This window comes from Rousettus aegyptiacus, unplaced genomic scaffold (genome assembly GCF_014176215.1).
Source record: "Rousettus aegyptiacus isolate mRouAeg1 unplaced genomic scaffold, mRouAeg1.p scaffold_m13_p_13, whole genome shotgun sequence".
NCBI lineage: Eukaryota > Metazoa > Chordata > Mammalia > Chiroptera > Pteropodidae > Rousettus > Rousettus aegyptiacus.
In genome coordinates this window covers 54,923,431-54,941,935 of record NW_023416288.1, presented here as the reverse complement: position 1 = coordinate 54,941,935, position 18,505 = coordinate 54,923,431, and the positions used below count along the sequence as shown (strand labels likewise).

The 18,505-nt window shown below is 43.9% G+C and overlaps 1 protein-coding gene across 5 annotated transcripts in view; it reads right to left on the bottom strand.

Annotated features, from left to right (window-relative positions):
• DENND2A (DENN domain containing 2A) overlaps window positions 1-18,505 on the bottom strand; it is a 102,800-nt gene that overhangs the window by 42,071 nt on the left and 42,224 nt on the right. For 4 of the 5 annotated variants that reach the window (XM_036230816.1, XM_016133010.2, XM_016133014.2 and 1 more), the window contains 2 exons: window positions 8,912-9,004; window positions 5,087-6,223 (listed from right to left, as the gene is read on the bottom strand). In XM_036230816.1, the coding sequence (XP_036086709.1) occupies window positions 5,087-6,223; window positions 8,912-9,004 (1,230 nt within the window). Of the gene's footprint in view, window positions 1-5,086; window positions 6,224-8,911; window positions 9,005-18,505 lie in introns of those variants that run through there. The other variant, XM_016133016.2, reaches the window with a different exon arrangement.

Below are 18,505 nucleotides of genomic sequence, written 5' to 3'. Positions count from 1 at the left end.
TGCCTGCAAAGCGTTCATGAAATCCACCCACTTCTCTCGGTCCCCACTGCAGTTACGCCACAGGGTAACCCCGATACCTCCTTGCTCTTCCTCTCTCGCCCCCTTAACTACCCACCTGGTCCCTGGTCCCTGGTGCCCTTTCCTGTCTCCATGCTGTTATGGGGGCAAACTCTTAAGAATGCAAATCAGATCACGTGTTTCTCGTTCTTAAAACTCTTCAGATGTTTCCTGTTCCTCTTAGGTAGCTGGCCCCAATCTTTGCCTGGTCTACAGGGCCCCTCCGGAGCCTGGCTCCAGGACCTCTGGGCTCACAGCCTTCCCGACCCCCTGGGCACTCCCAGACGCTCTGGCCCTGCAGCTTGCTGACGTCTTTCTTGCCCCAGGGCCTTCAAAATGAAACCCCATCTCCCACCCTCCTCCTTCCCTGGGAACCTCAGGCTTCAGTCTGAGCTGGCCCTGCTTCTAGGACAGGCTGAACACCCCTGCTGAACGCTCCATAACACCAAGGTTACATAACGAGCTGTGCACTTCTAACTGTGACTAGTCCCTAAGTCCCCTGAGGGCAGGGTCTCAGCATCTTGTTCATTGTTACAGTCCCACGTCTAACACTACATAGACTCAAGGTAAATATCTGTTGGTTGAATAAGTGAATGAGTATTTTAATAGCCACATTTACTGCTTACAATTGATATCTACTATGACATAAACAAATAAAGTGGCTCTATTCTTAGAGCTAATTTTTAGTCAATTGTTTTGAACACGTTTCTTCCAGAATTGTTTTCAGCTATGGGTTAAGAAAGCTTAAATGGCCTTGGACCTAGCTACCACGTAAAACACCATTCCGATGAGCTGGAAACCTGGGATGCCACGTTCTGGCTCCCTCATCCACCTCCAGCCGCCACGGAACCTCTCCTTGCCTGTCTGGGCAACTCTTCGCCCAGCTCACCACACTCCTGGGGGAGGGGAGTCACGCCACTAGGTGATTGAATGGGGGCTAGCAGGATTTCCCTTACATTGGCTCTTAGCCTTCACTGTGCTGTCGAGTACCTCTTTTTGGGGGACTATGACTACCCCGTTTGGCTTCTGCTTTTCTCTATCCTGAATCCAAAATAGAAATGTCAGAAGAGAAACTATCTCTATCCACCACTGTGTCTAAAATCCAACCATTTCCACTTTCTAATGAGAAATAAGACATGACAACCACTCTCCTGATGTAGAACAACCACTCTCCCAGTGCCATTACTACAGAAATAAATGAGTTTCCGAAGCCAAGCTTCTCAGATGCTTTCACAGTAACTTTTGCTCTAAATCCTAACTTAATCAAATGATTTGCCCCTTTGAAGAATTTTAAACATACAGGGTTGTTTTTTTTTTTTTTTTAAAGAAAGCTTTTTATTAAAATATAGCTAACATATAATGCTGTATCAGTTTCAAGTGCACCCCTCAGTTATTGAACATTTACACACCTAGAGAGGTGATTGCCATGATCGGGCCAGAGACCACATGACACCATACAATGCTATCACCATATAATTGACCATATTCTGTATGCTGCGCACCGCATCCCTGCGACTTATTTGTTTTATATCCTGGAAGTCTCATTCCTCTTCGCCTTTTCCCCTCCTTTTCTGATTTTTTCAGTGGCAGGTGACATTTGCTATTATTTTATATTAGTGTCAGGTGTACGGCATAGGGGTTACGCATCTGTATAATTCACGAAGGGATCCCCTGACGAACATTCGGTGTTTACTCACAGCAGTTAGGGTTATCTCATGGATGTCACGCTAAGATAGGCTCATAATGACGGGGACAGCCCACAGCGACGGGGACGGCCCACAGCGTAGTAAGAGAATTGTAACCATTCGACTGCTGATGGCTGAGGGTTGCCGGCCAGCCAGAGTGTTATGGGGATCCCTAACGGTCCTGTAGAAGATGAGAACTATGGGATCAATAACAGCACAGTACGATTTGGCAGTCACATATTGACTGAGGTATCACGTCCTCAGAAGTTCTGAAAGTCTCATGCTAAAGCCCCAAGGAAAGGCCAAATCTATATAATGCCAAAACAATCAGTTGAAAAGTCGAAATTTTGGTCAATGTAGTTATTTGGGTTCATAAAGATCTAAAAACTCTTGTCATGTGATCAGATTAAACTAAAATAAAAAATCTGAATTCAAGTTAAAACCTTTTGGGTATATATAGATACATGGGATTCAGGATGCTGCTTATACTTAAAAAATAATAACTTTTCTTGTTAAATGTTGGCCTTAAGGCATTCCTGCCAAAGTTATTAAATGTATGCCATAAAACATACACGACCAAGTTAATGCTGCTGTAGGAACCTTATCTTTGGAATTTCCTGACATTTGAGGGTTTCTCATTTTCCATTTTAGGATCGAAGGCAGTAAGTTCTCGCATTTAATTTCCTGAAGCTTCAGAGAAATGAAGAAAGAAAGGAAAGCGGAAAGGAGAAAGGAGAGAGAAAAAAGGAAAGAGAAAAAAGGAAGGGGGAAAAATAAGAAGAGAGAAAGAAGAGAAAAACACATTTTCTCAATCTGAGCATCTGAACTCATTGGTTTGGCCGTTGCTGAGGTGAACTAACCGGCCTATGAAAATAAGCTGGAAACGTTCTCCAACGCGCGCAGCCTGGCTGTGTAATTCTAAACCCTCATAACCTCAAAATCCTTAATCATTTCTTTCTTCAATCTTGGCTTGGCTTTCCTGCCTCAGAGAGGGCAGTAAGTCTGCCAAATTCAGAGTTAAGCCTTTTCTTTTTTTTTCGAGATAGGACCACAATAAAGAGCATACTTTAATTTTTAAGAGCGAAAAGTGAACATCTTGCCCTAATCACCCCCACTGTACTATTTTAAACAAAACAAAAAAAATTATTCAAAGCCGAAATGCTTTAAAACACAGCTGATGCAACCATATCCGAACTGGCCAAGAAAAATTTCATCTTTGGGCTGAAACGAAGTAACTTTAGCTAGTTGTAAAGAAAAGGCTGGGAGACTGAAAAGAGCAGATGGGAGCTGAGAGAGAAAAGATGACGGGAACGACTGTTCACCAGGTGGGTCTGTCGGGCCAGGGATGACACAGGTGGAACGCCCCAGCGGACCTCTTGGGAGGCACAGCCCAGAAAGGGCGTGACGAGCTGCTGTGAGGAAGCGCTGGGGACAGCAGCAGAAAGCCACCGGAGTTCTTGGGGCTCTGGGCTTGGTGCTTGTTTGGGAAAGGGTGCAGGACTGGAGATGGAGTCAAATTTTCTCAGAACAGAGAGAAGGAATTCTCTACATCCTTCTATAGATCTCACTGATAAAGGTAGCACCATAAATACCAAGTGTAGCCCAGTCCCATTTATGGACTATGGAGACAAAAATCTTACATGTAAGCAAACAGAATTTAGTAGTACCTTAAAAGAATAATAAACCAGGACCAAATACGAGTTTATCCCAAAAATGTATGAATGGGTTAAGAGTAAAGTAAAAATTCGCTATGAGTAGGTCAGAGGAGAAGAACCATATGATTGTATGAAGTTGCCGAAAAGTAATTTGAGAAAATCTAACATCAAATTTTAAAATTCTTAGTAAAATAAGAACTATAAATGAATACTACCCGAGGACATAAAAACATATCTCAAATAAGAGTGCTTCAGAGTGGCGCACTAGAAACGTTGCCGGTAAGGTTAGGGGTAAGACGAGGCTGCCCGCTCTGTCGGCACCATTATTTAATCCTGTTCTGAAAGGACGACCCAGTGCAATTCAGTAAGAAAAAGAATTTGAAGGTGTAAATTAAAAAGAAAAAAGTAAAAATGATAATTCTTTGCAGACAATATGATTACATATAGAAAGTTTAAGAAAATCAACAGACGATCTATTAGGAAGAATAAGAAATTTCTTTGAGGTGTCTTTTAAAGGATCAATATACAAAAATTAATAGTCTTCTTAAATGTGAAAACCATCTGAGAAAAAAGATTGCATTAACAATGGCAACAAAATAGAAAATACTTAGCAAATGCACAGAATTCTGATTAAAAAAACTAATACATATTTTGTGTGGTGAAATTTGCTAATGATATATAGAACATTTAGAAAAGTACTTGTAAGAATAGTCAAGACATTTTTGAAAAAGGAGAATAAACAATTGGTTTGTAATTATTAAAAAGGAGACCGAATGGTCATTTTTTTCATGGCATGATAGCATATGTAGGCTGTGCAAGAGAACCAACTGACTATTACTAACAATAAGAAATTTTTGTAAACTCTCTAGATATCAAAACATATTATGGGGTTAAAATAATGAAAACAGTTTGGTATTGGGAAAGAAATAGATACTCTAAATAGATACCCTAGTCGAAAGAATCCTGCCTAATAGGCCACGGTGAGTCGGGAGTGACTTGGTCTAATTCGTATTTCTAGATTCGTCTGGCTGCTGAGAAAGGAAAATACTGGACGGATCCAAGATAACTCAGGTGGTAGCAGTGGAAGAGATGGAGTGAGATTCAAGACAACATTTAAAACTGTAGCCAAGTAGATGGGGGTGTGTGAAAAAGAGAGGACTTGGAGATGTCCCTCAGGTTTTTGGCCTAAGCAAAGCGAAGGGTGAAGCTTCAACAGGTTAAGTAACTTGTTCAAGGTCACATAGACAGACTGTAGTAGGGCCAGGGTAGGCCCAGGCAGTGTGTTTCTGAGCCCACACCAAGGAAATACATGAAAAGAAGAGCCAAGAAAGATTCAAAGCCCCGTGCACTACCACGGACGGTAGTCCCAGAATGCACATCGATCAGCACCAAGTAGCAGACCGCCAGTATTAGAATGAGGTTTAATTCTTGGTTCACTATCCGAATGACAAGAACTTATCATACTCGAAGGGTAATTTTTCAAAGCAAATACTCTCGTCTGAGGACAGAGGACAAACACAAAACATAAGCATCAGCTATCACGTTTCTAGGTTTCATGGATAAACTATCTTAAGCTATGAACGGTCCTGACTAACTACAAGCTCCATCGGCTTACTAAAAACGCACACACAGGCTGAGGACAGACAGCTGCGACGCGGCAGAAACTCCGCGGGCAGTCCCGTGGCCTACCTGTGGTCGGCGCTGGGTCTGGGTCTCCCGTTCCACAGTCTTCGGTTCACAGAGGAAGGAGGGGGAGACGAAGGCAGGGGCGGGGGAGGCAGAGAGGGCAGAGGGGGCAGGTTCCTCCTGTCCTTCCTGACGCCGACGCCTGGGTTCCCATCCTTGTCCCCTTCTCCATCATGTTTGAACGTTCTCCGGGGTTTGGGCAGCGGGTTGATGAAAGGCTTTGGCGGGTGGCCCCTGTACACACTCTCCGTGCTCTGGTCCCAGGGCCTCCCGCAGGAGCCTCTCCTTCCCTCCGCAGCCTCGGGGGCCGGCTCCAGGGCCAGGTCGGGGTGCTGGGGACTGCATTCGGAGCCCCTCCCGCCCCAGCGGTTCTCGGTGGGGGCGGGCCCCGCCTCGGCCTTGTCCGGCAGGCAGTGTGGGGAGTAACACGTCCCCGGCAGCTGGGGATCCAGGCCAGCCGACCCGTCCTTCAGAGCCTGCTCCAGCTTCCTGACCTGCTTCAGCACAGAGAGGCTGTCGTTCTGGAAGCGCTGTTTGCCGGGCCTCGGCTCCCGGTCTCTGCCGGAGCCAGGAGCCAGCTCCCTGGCTGGCTGGCTTAGGTCTGGCCTCTGCTCCGCATCCTGTCCCCCAACTCCCACTACCCTTTTATTCCTCTCATTCTCTTTGCTGTCTGTGTCCAGCCTCGTTCCATTCTGAGCCCTCGCTCCATCACTACTTCTCCTCTCCATCACACAGGAGGCCAGGTACTCCTCTTGCCCGTCTGCCTTCCTGCCAGGTGCAGGAGTGGACAGCTCCTTTTTCCCTTCCCATTCGGATATCTTGTCCTTTATGCTGAGGGACTTGTGCTGGGCCCTACGTCGGGCAGGAGAACAGGGATTCTGAACGCCGCCCGGCTGCCGCCCGCCTGCCCCGCTGGCTTCTTCAGCGCTGAGATCTGACGCTGGGTCGCTGATGATCATATTAGAGCTGAACATGTTCTGCTGGAAACCGTCTGCTCTTGACTCCAGCACCAGGCTGCAGAGGCTTTCCGGCGGGCTTCTTCGGAAGGGCGAATCCTGACCAGTCTCTAGGAAAGGAATGGAGGACCTAAGTGGCTGCCTTCCAAGGTCTTCCCCAGCCTTTGGACCTTCTAGTTTAACCCTGAACAAGAAAGACAAATGCTGGGTGAGGGATTCTTGGTTACTGTTCTTGGTTGGGCATAGAGATTTGCTAGAACTTAATATAAATGTTATATTCTAGCTGTAAATCACAAACACTGAAACTACCATTTAAAAAAAATCATGAAATATTTTTCTTGGGAAGATAGTGTGGTGGAATGAAAGGAGCTATTGGATTTTGGAGTCCAGCAGACCTGGGTTTAAGTTCTAACTCAACCACTGCTGACCAGCTGTGTGACCTTGGGCAAGTTGCTTAACTCCTCTGTGTCTCAGTGTCCTCATCTGTGAACTGAGAATAATAATAATACGTATGTAACAATGTGATGACTGTAAACATTTAATGGGCCAGCTCACATGAAGCATCTAGCATGTCACGAGCGTACAAGAAGTGGTCGTCATCACTAGTATTAGCTGTTTTTTCCCTGTTGAAATGTCTACGTTTCCTTTGCTTCTGTAATCAACCGATGGGCCTTTGTAACTACTATTTAAAAATCAAATCAACACCATACATCATCAAGTTTTGCTAATTCTGGGCTTGGAAAGTTGTCCTGATCTGAATGAGTAAAGACACAGCGATTGAATGCATTTGGACCGAACCTCCTCCAGAGTGTGAGCCCTACGGGATGGGCCTCTCTGTGAGGACAGGGACTGTTCGGTTTTGTTTTGAATTTGGCCTGCTTTGGCTACTGCTGCCTCCCTAGCACCTGGAACGCCACCTAGGGGAGCACCACCTAGGGGAGAGAATCTTGTTGCATAAACAAATGAGCGAGTCAACAGGCAGATCCAAATTTCAAGTGTGCACAGAACTGTGCTGTCCAATACAGTGGCCACCAGCCACACGTGGCTATTTAAACTGAAATCAAATTAAATTAAAGCCTTTGTCCCTCAGCTGCACCAGCCACACGTCAAGTACTCAGTAGCCACATGTGGCTAATGGTTACCGTACCGAATGGAGCAAACATTTCCATCGCTGCAGAAAGTTCTGGCCTAGAATGGACATGTGGGGTATATGCCTCTGAATGTGATTTCTGGAGGTCAGTTTGTACCATGAAGATGTTAAAATTTATTTTGAAAGAAAAACAAAAAAACATGTTTACGCTAGTCTAATGAGAATGGGAGTATCTGATTTGAAACGTAAAACTTTTTTCCACCTGCACAGGTCATGGCTGAACACAGTAATCTTAGACGTGCCAAGATGAGCAAACAGGCATGGACCAACTTCACGGTGCACACTTTCTGAATATGTAGATTTATCTGACTATATAGGAATTCTGAAACTCCAGTTAAGGTTTACACGAGAGATGAATAATTAGCGATTTCACACGCTCTGTTACATTTAGCTTTCTATTCCAAATGTAAATTGTTTTGCTGTTCTTGGTTGCTCAGCATAAATTAGAAACTTGTGAAATTAAAAACATATTTTCGTATGTTAAATATGGCTACCAAAGCAGAATTCCTTATTTAAATAAACAACGAGCATTCATAACAGAGGACTTACAGAAAAGAAACACATCTTTTAAGTTTCCCGTCACCACTGAGGGCATTAGCATGAATTCAGATTTCAGTCAGAACCAGAATCAGAATCAGTTTGTTGATATTCTAATGAGGGTTCAAAAGCCCTTACTTTAATGATATTGGAAGATGAAGAGATAGGACACATAAAACAGTTCAGGTCAGTGTGTGCTTAGTGATAAATGATGATACAGTACATAATCATATAGCATCAGAGAAGCCTGGGTTTGAATCTTGGCTTCATTTTTTTCCATCTCTTTCGTCTGGACAGGAACTTTAGGAGTGCAGAGGCCTAATTCATCTTGTTTTCTGTGCCCAGTACATAATAGGAAGTCATATTTATTAAATAAATGAATGAATGAGTTAATATATGTAATGCGCCCAAAATATAGCATACATTATAAGTCTTGATACTGATGAGTGGTAACTGGTGTTACTGTAATGACTGTAGTTATTGCCTAAGGTCACAAATAATCTGGTGTGACTTCACAATCACTATCTAAAAACCGAAGAAGGAAAAAGGATGGCTTGTTGGACCACCACGCCGGACTGACAAAGCTCAAGCAAGAGCAGCAGGGATGGTGAAACCAAGGGCGGAGTGCCTCCCCACATGTTGCCGCACCCCAAAATGTCTCGAGTTCCTGTTCCCAGGATTCTCTGGCCTCACAAGGGGCTCTGGACTGGGGCGCATAGCTGTGAACAGCTCAGCGGGCGCCAGCTCCTTTGCAGAGAGGAGAGAGTACCAGGGGAAAACATCTGGGGAGGAAGCCACCCTACTAAACGAGATGGGTGAGGCTGGCTATGTGGACAGATGCAGCTGCAGAGATTTAGAGCTCACCGATAATTTAAAAAACCTTCACGTCTTAGTTAGAAAAATAATTGCTGGACTGGAATGCATAAATGGGGGTCCCGCGGTGGCCCTGAGATCGCCCCCTCCACACACTGGGCACCAGGCAGACCTCCCCTTGCTCGCTGTGGCCTCAGGTTTTTAACCGAGCGGCTCCCGGGGATGGTTCACAGCGGGCGCATCACGACGACCCGGAGGACGTGTCTTTAGCTCGGGGACATGGGGTTAGTGAGGAGGGAAAGGCAGGAGAGGAAGGAAGGAGACTGAGAATCTGGGACAACGTCTTCACTCTCGGGGGAGAGAAGTTCTTACTTGCCAGCCAGTTTGTAGCTCAGGTTTTCAGTCTGGCTGTGGCTGCCCTTGGCCCGCCTGCACACTGTCATCATGCCAGCACGGAGAGGTGCCCTGTTGGGGGACAGAGGTGCACACTCAGTGAGCCATGGCAGCGAATCTAGGGCCCATGCCCCAAACTATTTACCCCTGATGGAGTCCATCCAGAAGTGGGGGGCGTGACAGGAATGCACCATTCAGAATCCCTGACCCCGGAGGTCCACCCAGATTCAGACCCTCTGCCAAATCTCGTCCCGCGTATGTGTATGTGTGAGTGATAAAGTCACCAAAATACCGTAAGAAAACACATGACCTTAGAGAGCAAAACATAACCAGCTCGAAACGGAGGACTCACTTCGAACGAACGAAGTCCCCTTTACCCAGCGTTCCCTGGTTAAGTGGTCCTGTAGGTTGCGAGCCCTCGGTAGTTATAACTATCTTTGTTTCGAATTGCCTGGCTGAAAGTAGGTTTAATAAGTATATTTGGCTTCTACAGCAAAAGAAAAACAAAGTCAAACATAAATACCAGTATAACTTGACACTTTTTCGGGCTCTCTCAGAACGTGTGATGAGTTAACAGCCCCCAAAGGAGGACTGTTATTTTATTTAAAACAAGAAATAAGCCGCCCACCAAAGTGTTAATATCACACAGGAGTACTATCCTCTTCTGCTGGCCCCGATGATGGGCATAAACCCGCACTGTCCTTTGCTTCAGAATCCTGCACAGAGAGCCTCCCCCGGTGGCTCCAAACTCAAGAGGACAAACCACTTAGCCGCTAGGTCATCTGTCGGGTCTAAGGAAGACTAGGAGATGGTCCCGGCAAACCCAGGAATCTCACTGAAAATCTCAAACCTGAAAGATGACAAGGACCATTTGGATACCAAAGCAGCAGCCTCAGTGCAGAAGTGGCAGCTGTATCCTACTCTTTGGTGTCCGACATCCAAACGAACTGAAGTAGCAGATGGAGGGGTACTATGTCAATAGCAAGTCCCTACGGTAACCTGCGTCTCTCGACGTGAGGACGAATGGATGTTGCACAGGTGAATGTGGCTAGGAGATGAGACCCATTGGTAAGTTCCGCCTGGAAGGGCCATGCTGTTCTGTATGGCATCGATACCGCGTGACTGGTCCCTCCTGATGTAAAAGGGGTGACCCCGTGAGTAGAGGTTCGAGGAGTTATCGAGGTGGTAGAGATTCACGTTTCCCTCCAGGGAATCCCTCTCCCAACTCCTTACATCTCCAAGGATCCCTGTCCTCTCTCCCGGGACAATCTACCTGCCAGATGACAGGGTGGCTGTCCAAGGTTCTGGCCTGGGCATCGCTTCCCCCACTGTCCCCAAGAAATCAAAGGACTGGACTTTAAGATATGTATATAACTTGGGAACAAGGAGAGGGAGGTCAGAGGGAGAAAGGGAAGAAAAAGGAGAATAAACACGAGAAACATATTAAAAAGGAGGAGGTTAGGGACTGGTGAGCTGAGAAAATCAAGGAAGGGAAGACAGGTCCCAGAAACTGTTTTTGGGCAGGGGACAGAGCTCAAGCCTGCCCATGTTGCTCAGCTGTCCCTTTACCCAACGACACGGCACCCTCGATTCTGGGGAGTGTCACTGCTGAAAGCGAGCTGGTTCTGTAAAGGAGCCAGGCCCCCAGGCTCTCCCTTCCCATCCTGCAGGAGGGCCTTGCAAAGCCTTTCAGGGACAGGAAGGAGCTCCCTACCCCTCTCATAATCTCTGCAAAGCTTCTGGAGCCTGTCCATCTGGCTGGGCTGACAGACACTGCCCTTCCGTCCTGCCTCTGGCAGAGGTCCCACCGGAGGGTCAAGGACAGCAGCTGCTCCCTGCTGCCCGCCCCACGTCTGCACTGTACCACCCCCCTACACACACAAAACCCACTGGGATGCAGCCACGGCCCAACTCTGCCCACCCGTGCTCCTCTTTCAAGCTGCCATCTTCTGTCACGGCCATCGAATAGGCGCGCCAGGCCCTGTGCAAGATGCTCTGGGATTCAAAGATGAGCAGGACATGGTGTCTGTCCACACGGACAGCACCCGGGGTCACAGTCGGTCCTGCAATCCGGCTCTCTCCCCAAGGGAACAGTTTCCCTACACACTTCCCAGGAAGACGTGGCTTTTCCAAAAGGGACAAAACCCACTGTGTCTAACACACAGAGAACTATGTGTGCACTTTGAGGTTCAAGATCCCAAGAAATACTTAAACAACATGGTGAACTCACTTCCGATCGGGCAGCAGTGACCTCCAGTACTAAAACTGTGGATTCTAGAGAAACAGCTGATACCATATTCTGAGCAGAAAGTGAGGGAGCATAAAACCCGCCCCCCCCCCCACACACTCAGCAAGCAGCCCATCAGCATTTCTGAATTCACAGAGGAATGGAAAATGCTGTTCCCACACAACTTTGATTTTTTTGTCTCTGATGTTAAAGGTCATTAATTAGGTGATAAGCCTAGGCTAGCTTGCTAGTTGGGAGCACTCTGCGACTTAAATTACCATGACAAACTTCAATATCACTTTATAGGTCTGGGAACGCACGATGGGGCTGCCTCCCACCAGTAATAACTCTCTTCCTTTTCACTCCGGTGGGGTTTTGTGGTCGTGGCAGGGGAGGTGACATACGGCCTACAGAAATTTTACTATCGAAGTCACCTACAGAAAGAAGTTCAGATATTGCTGCTTTAGTGGTGGCTAGAAAACCAATCCGGACATGTTTAAACCATGGTAGGGGGAATGATTTTCCCCAAGTCTTAATGAAAACCATGATTTAAATGAAAAGTAAAATCTGGAAATCTTGATCAACGGATGGATTTTTCAAATGCGGTATAACCATACGACAGAATATTATTCAGCCATAAAAAGGAATGAAGTACTATTATATGCTCCAGGATGGATGGCCTTGAAAATATATGAAGTGCAAAAGCCAGACACGAAAGGCCTCATATTGTATGAATTCACTTATATGAAATGTCCAGAACAGGCAAACCCATAAAGAGAGGGGGAAACTGGGATTGATTGCTAATAGCTTAGGGTTTCTTTTGGGGATGATAGAGATATTCTACAATTAGACAATGGTGATAGTTGTACAACATAGTGAATAGACTACAAGCCACTAAATTGTACGAATATAAATTGTGAATTTTATGTGAACTACATCTCAATTATAAATACATTATAGGCATATTCAATGAAAAAAAATAAGAACTTTGGACAAAGGAGGAGGTGGAGTGAGGAATAAAACATACACGATTATAATTTTCCAGTGCTCTTTACTGCTCTAAAGTTTGTATGCTAGTTCTTAAAAATAGGTAAATATATATATTATATATAACTTGATTCATAAATGGGTCACAGTTGATATACTGAATGAAAAAATACAATTTAGATCATAAATGATTACATACTAATACAATTAAATTTTAAATGGTTTTTATTTGTGTTGCAAATAAAGGTACGAGCTGTTCAGCTTCAATGATTCTAATAACTCCTCGTTTTTATCAGCTGATAAAGACTAGGGAACGAAATTGAAAAGAAAGCATAACAATTGTAGGAGAACGAAAGTGGTTATTTTCTCAAATAGCATTCTGATTAGCAAGCACATCCAGAAGATGTCTGTTTTCAGAAAACATGTTAAGAAGGAAAAAGGAAGCATACGACCACATAATGCAACTCTTGCTGTGTCTGTTTAGTGAGGCTCACTCCTGAGCCTTTTGATGCTTCATTTTGATCATCTTCAAACAAAAAAAGCTTTTTAAAAAATTAAAATGAATGCCCCCCCTTTTTTTTTACATCGTGGCTTTACTTTTTTGATTTTGGAGTACTTTTAAAAACAAACCAACCCTTTCACACTTGGAAGAAGACGGACGACTCTGAACAAGTAAGGAGCAAGAGAAACCAAAGGCTTCTGCCTCAGAACCACCCCCGGGGCCGTGTTTGCCGCCTGCACTCTTGGACCAAATGTGTAAACTATGCCTGCACAAAACACCACACACCACAACTGGTCACCAGGTCTTCAATGCACCACATCAAGTAAGAACAGTGGCAGAGCCAAGGTAATGACTTTTATGCTAACAACCACCAAAGTCTTACTATTTCTAGTTCTGCTTTTGAGCCCAGAAGATTTCCCCATCAAGTGAGTGCTCAAGAAATGTTTGTTGCGTGAACAAACACATATCATTTTCTTACACCTAACAAGTCCAGCAACAGATGACTGCATAAACAGTCTGTAGTCTAGCCATACAATGGAATATTATTCAGCCATAAAAAGGAATGGAGGACTCATACATACTACGACATGGATGAAGCTTTAAAACATCATGCTAAGTGAAAGAAACCGGAGACAAGACCAGAACTTGCATTCCATTTATACGAAATGGAATGGAGGACTCATACATACTACGACATGGATGAAGCTTTAAAACATCATGCTAAGTGAAAGAAACCAGTGACAAGACCAGAACTTGCATTCCATTTATACGAAATGTCCAGAATAGGCAAATCCATAGAGACAGAAAGTGTATCAATGGTTGTCAGGAGCTGGGGGAGTGGGAGCGAGGAATGACTACTACTGGGTATGGGATTTTGGGGGGTGGGGTGGGGAGTCATGAAAATGTTCTAAAATTATAAGTGGTGATGGTTGCACAAAACGGTGAAGATGCTAAAAATAAAAACCCCACTTAATTGTACACTTTAAAAGCGTGAATTTTATGTATGTGAATTATATCTCAATAAAGCTGTTATTTAAAAAAAAAAAAAGAGTAAGCAGGGACAATGCTAAAAGTGAGGAGTCCTGGCCCCACCCCAGACCGAGTGAACCGGACTGCCAGAGGAGGGCCTAGGAACCTGCCTTTATAGTCCCCCAGGAATCCACTGGCATGCTACAGACGAAGAGCCCCTGGTGGAAACTTGAACCACGTTTATGTCCCTGCCGCTTGCATCATCAGTCAGCAGTAGAAATAGTCTGTTACTCTTTTACTGCAGTGTATCTATTTGCTCCTATTCCAGAGCATCCCTGAAATCTAAAGGAAGAGTGATCGGCACACAGTGAACTCAGGTGTAAATGCTCCAAGACGCTGTTTCACGGAGCTTTTCCTACACAGGCTTCAATACCAAGTCTCGTTCCCACTCTGAAGAAGGCCTCAACACCAAGAGCACAAACTGAGTCATTTTAAGACCTTTGGTCAGTATGAATACCCTGTTCCTGACAATAATGTTTTAACAACTTGATCAGTATTCTCCGGACCTCCACCTGTTAGTTGTACAAATGAAGCCACCGGGAATTTGGGGCTAGAGCAGCCTGAGATTACAGACTGGACCATGCTTTGTGACACTCCTGAGGCCAGAGGCAGCTGAAGATTTTTTTATTGTTCTCACTTTTATAAGTCAAGGAAGGATTTTTTTTTTCTCACATCTGCCAAACATTCCTACATATAGAGCTGTATTTGGCCACCTGAGTAGGATGGAAACACGCTTTTCACTTGACGATATTTGCAAGTCATGCTTTTTGCCTCATTCACTTGCGGTGCAGAAATACTTCCATATGTTGCCTTAGAGTTCACCATTTTGTGCAGGGTAAAAAGAGAAAACGTACGCTTAGGTGGCCATCTTGCATTTGAACACTAAACCAAGTGCACATAAGGGTTTACTGATGTCAGCCCGAGTTAATGCTCCATAACTGGTAGTGTCATTTTTCTGGTAAAAGCCACTGTGGGTTTGCCATAACTCGTGAAAGTATGAAATTATGAATATTATGAAATATGCTAATACTGCCAAAATATGGTTTAAAAATTTTAATTCAGGCAAATGTATTAAAAAAAAAAAAAGGACGCTTCTTTTCGTTTCTTTGGGGTACTACAAGTCACCAAACTATGAGAAGTCAGGTTCTAACGTCTCTCAACTCTCAAATATTTAAACTTTCTCTTCCTCCTCTCTCTCTTTTTGGTTAGGCCAGAAACTACTCATTTCTAACCTTTCCAGAAATCAATGTCAATGTTCCTCCCATTTTCCTGATGAGGAAACTGAGGCTCGGGGAAGCTCAAGTTCATACAACAACTCGTCAGTGACAGCACCAAGAACGAGTCCACGCTTTGAACCCAAGTCTGCTCCTCCTTATATGGTATCACTGTGGCCCGCATTAGATCATCTGGTCTAGACTAGACCTAGACTTCAGCTCATTATTTTGAGCGTCCACCTTGTTCAGCTCTTCGAGATCAGAAATTGTTTTGTCCTTCTTTGAAGACCATGCTGAATTTCAAAAACATTTGCTAACCGAGTGAGCTGAGAGGGAGAGTGAAGGTTTTTTGTGGGTCTCTCTTTTTATGGTTCTGTGATTATACTTTTTCACACATATATATATATTTTATACATTTCTGAACTTTGTGGAGCTATCCTAAGCAATGATCCTAAATATGGAAAAATGTATTCATAAATGTTTATAGTTATTTAGAATACTGAAAAATTTTAAATAACTAAAATGACAAACAATGTAATGGTAAACTATAATACAGCTATTCAATGAAATATTATACAGCGAATTAAATTATGTTTAAGAAGACTACAATTCTATAGAGACAGAAAGGTTGGTGGTCCCCAGGTCGGGAGTAGGTGAGCAGGAGGAGGAGTGACTGCTGGGGGCAGTGGGGTTTCTTTCTGGGGTGATGAAAATGTTATAAAATTGATGATGTTTGCATACTCTGAAAATACGGGAAAAGCCATTAAACCGTACACTTTAGATGGGTGAATTATGCTGTATATGAATTATAGCTCAATAAAGCTATTATTTAAAAAACGTAAATTAAAGTCGATCTAAAAAAAAAAAAGACAACTTATTAAATGAAAAAAAATGCTCATGTTGTAATGTTAGACAAGAGAAAAAGGATCAGAAACTGTGTCTATAGGAAAAAAAAACGTTTTTGAAAAGGGGGAATCTATTCTTATTTAAGGTGGTACACATAAGAAACGTAAGAGAAAGAGTATAAGGAAATGGAACAAGGGAGTCGCCACTGGGTGAGAAACTTGGAATGACTTTTTCCATTCTCTCTACTTATCTATATTTTCAACAACAACAAAAGACTTGATCTCCAAATTTTCTATAAGCGGCAGGCATCATCACTATTAGAAATGACAAGGGAAAGAGCCCACCCGGCTGTCGTCGCTGGGCGTCGGGTCTGCCCTGTGGCGCCCCCAGCGGGCCCCAGGTTGCCTGGCAGTCACAGCGGCAGCTGCAGGACGTCCGCCTCCGCCCAGCCCTTGGCTCCGCCCCTCCTTTTGCTTTCTCACAGCATCTCCTGAACCGAAGGGTGAGTGATGCTTGATTCTCTTTCCCTTCTTTCCCTTGGTGATTCCCAAGACTTGGTCTCTGGCTCCCAGTACAGATGTTTCAATGGGTCCAAAGAGAGAGGACATGGGGACCTACGGCTAACAGGAAAGTAGTCATGTAGTTCATTCTTCCCACTAATAGCTGTGTCTACTTCACATTGGGAACTGAGTGAAGTCCGGTGGAAATATAAAATAAATAGATCTGTTTGCCCTCTGAGAGTTTTTTTTTTTTCATACAGGAAATAAGATGCTTATGACAAGACTGTATTATATACTTGAAAGTTATTTAGAGAGTGGATCTTAAATGTTCTCACCACGCAAACAAAAAAAGTTAATTGTGTGAGGTGATGGAGGTGTTAACTAACCTTATCACCATGATCATTTCGCAATCCATAGGTATTGAAAATCATCATGTTATATACCTTAAACTTACACGATCTGATACATCAATTATATCTCAATAAAACTGGGGAAAAGAGATGCATATCAATATCTCTGATACAAAACACAATGTGATGAGCAAAACAGGTGAAGGCGAGATTCCTTTTGGATCTGGGCTTCAGGGACGGGCCGAATTTCCTTCGGGTATACAGGTGAAAGCCACCGATGTTTGCATAATCTCAAAATGGCTAAATGTTTAAGGAAGGTGTGTAGATGTAGATGTGAACCAAACCACCTCAATCTCAAGTGTCCCAGATTTCTTTCACGCTATGACGTTGCTAAACTCACTGTCCGTAGCAAGCATGTCAAGAGCCTTCTCGTTGATGCTTATCTGTGTTTCATAAAATGTAGCCATAAATGTTTTCGTTAGGCTGGAATGGCATGAAAACCAATACAAATATCGAACTGGTGATAATATAGATTATAAACAATCATCCATCACAAGACCAGCAGAAGGTACAGTCCCTGGCATTACTGCATTCTTTGTCCCTTTGTCCTGTCAATCATTAATACCTGAGTTACATTATTTTTAAAAAGTGCCGTAACAGGGGTCTGTTAGCAGAAAACAATCTGTGCGGAAATGATGGGCCATCTGACCTCTCCTACCCTACATTCCTGTAAGTGAATTACACTATAGTAAATTCTGTTGTAAGTCTATGTGGCTGCCTGCATCATTTTTCAGTCTGAAGATGCTTTCTCATATGGTGGCCATTGCACCTCTGGCCCACCGTCACACAGCAAAGCACAGAACACTGAACAAACAGCAGCACTGATTCCGTAAGGAGATTACGCCTAACTGATTTGCTGGATTTCTTTGGAGGAGTCAATCAACATGTGAGCTAAGGCAGAATCTGTGGGCACAACTTGGTCAGCTTTTCTGAAAGCTATTACCGAAACGGTACCAGAAGCATAATGACCTTAAATATATTTTATTTTGAAATAATTACGAGCTTGCAGAACGATTGCAAGAATAGTACAGAAAAGTCTTATGTAGCCTTTACTCGAATTTACCGAGTTTTAACATTCTCTCAATTCAAGACTGTTTTAAAAAGTTCTCTTGGAGATTCAGGGAAAATGAGTGCTATTTTCACTAGAAGCCCTCAGTGCTCATGAACCCGAAAGAAAACAGAATCTTACAAAACCAGTTTACTGAAATAAATAAACACACCCGGGTCCAAAAGACAACTCAACCCCAGCCCCCACCCCACCCCCAACCCACCCCCAGGACCTCCCAGGAGGACAATGAATACTTCAACACCAGATTACCAAACATACAAGAATACCTAGGAAAACACTGAAAAATTTAAAAATGGAAGAAAGGGGTATGGGGGCAACTAGCCCCACTGGACATGAAAACATACTATAAAGCCTCTATAATTAAAACAGTGTGGTGCTGCCACGAAAAATAGATAAAAAGACCAATGAGTGGAACACACTGGAAAATCGAGACAGAAACCCAAGTACACACAGAACTTTTTTTTTTACGGTGACATTGGTTAATGAAACCAAGTAAGTGTTAAGTGTACAGTTCAACGTTAAGTCATACATATTTTGCATTGGACATTCACCACCCATAGTCAGATTTCTTTCTGTCACCACATATTTGACCCCTTTTACCCCGTCTACCTCCTCCCTCCCCTTTACCCTCTGGTAACTACTAGTCTATTGTCCGGGTCCATGCATCTCTATTTGTATGTTCGTTTAATGCTTTTAGGTTTATATCCCACATAAAAGTGATAGCATGTGGTTTTCAACTTTTTCTATCTGGCTTATTTCACTTAGCATGATTATCTCAAGGTCCATCCA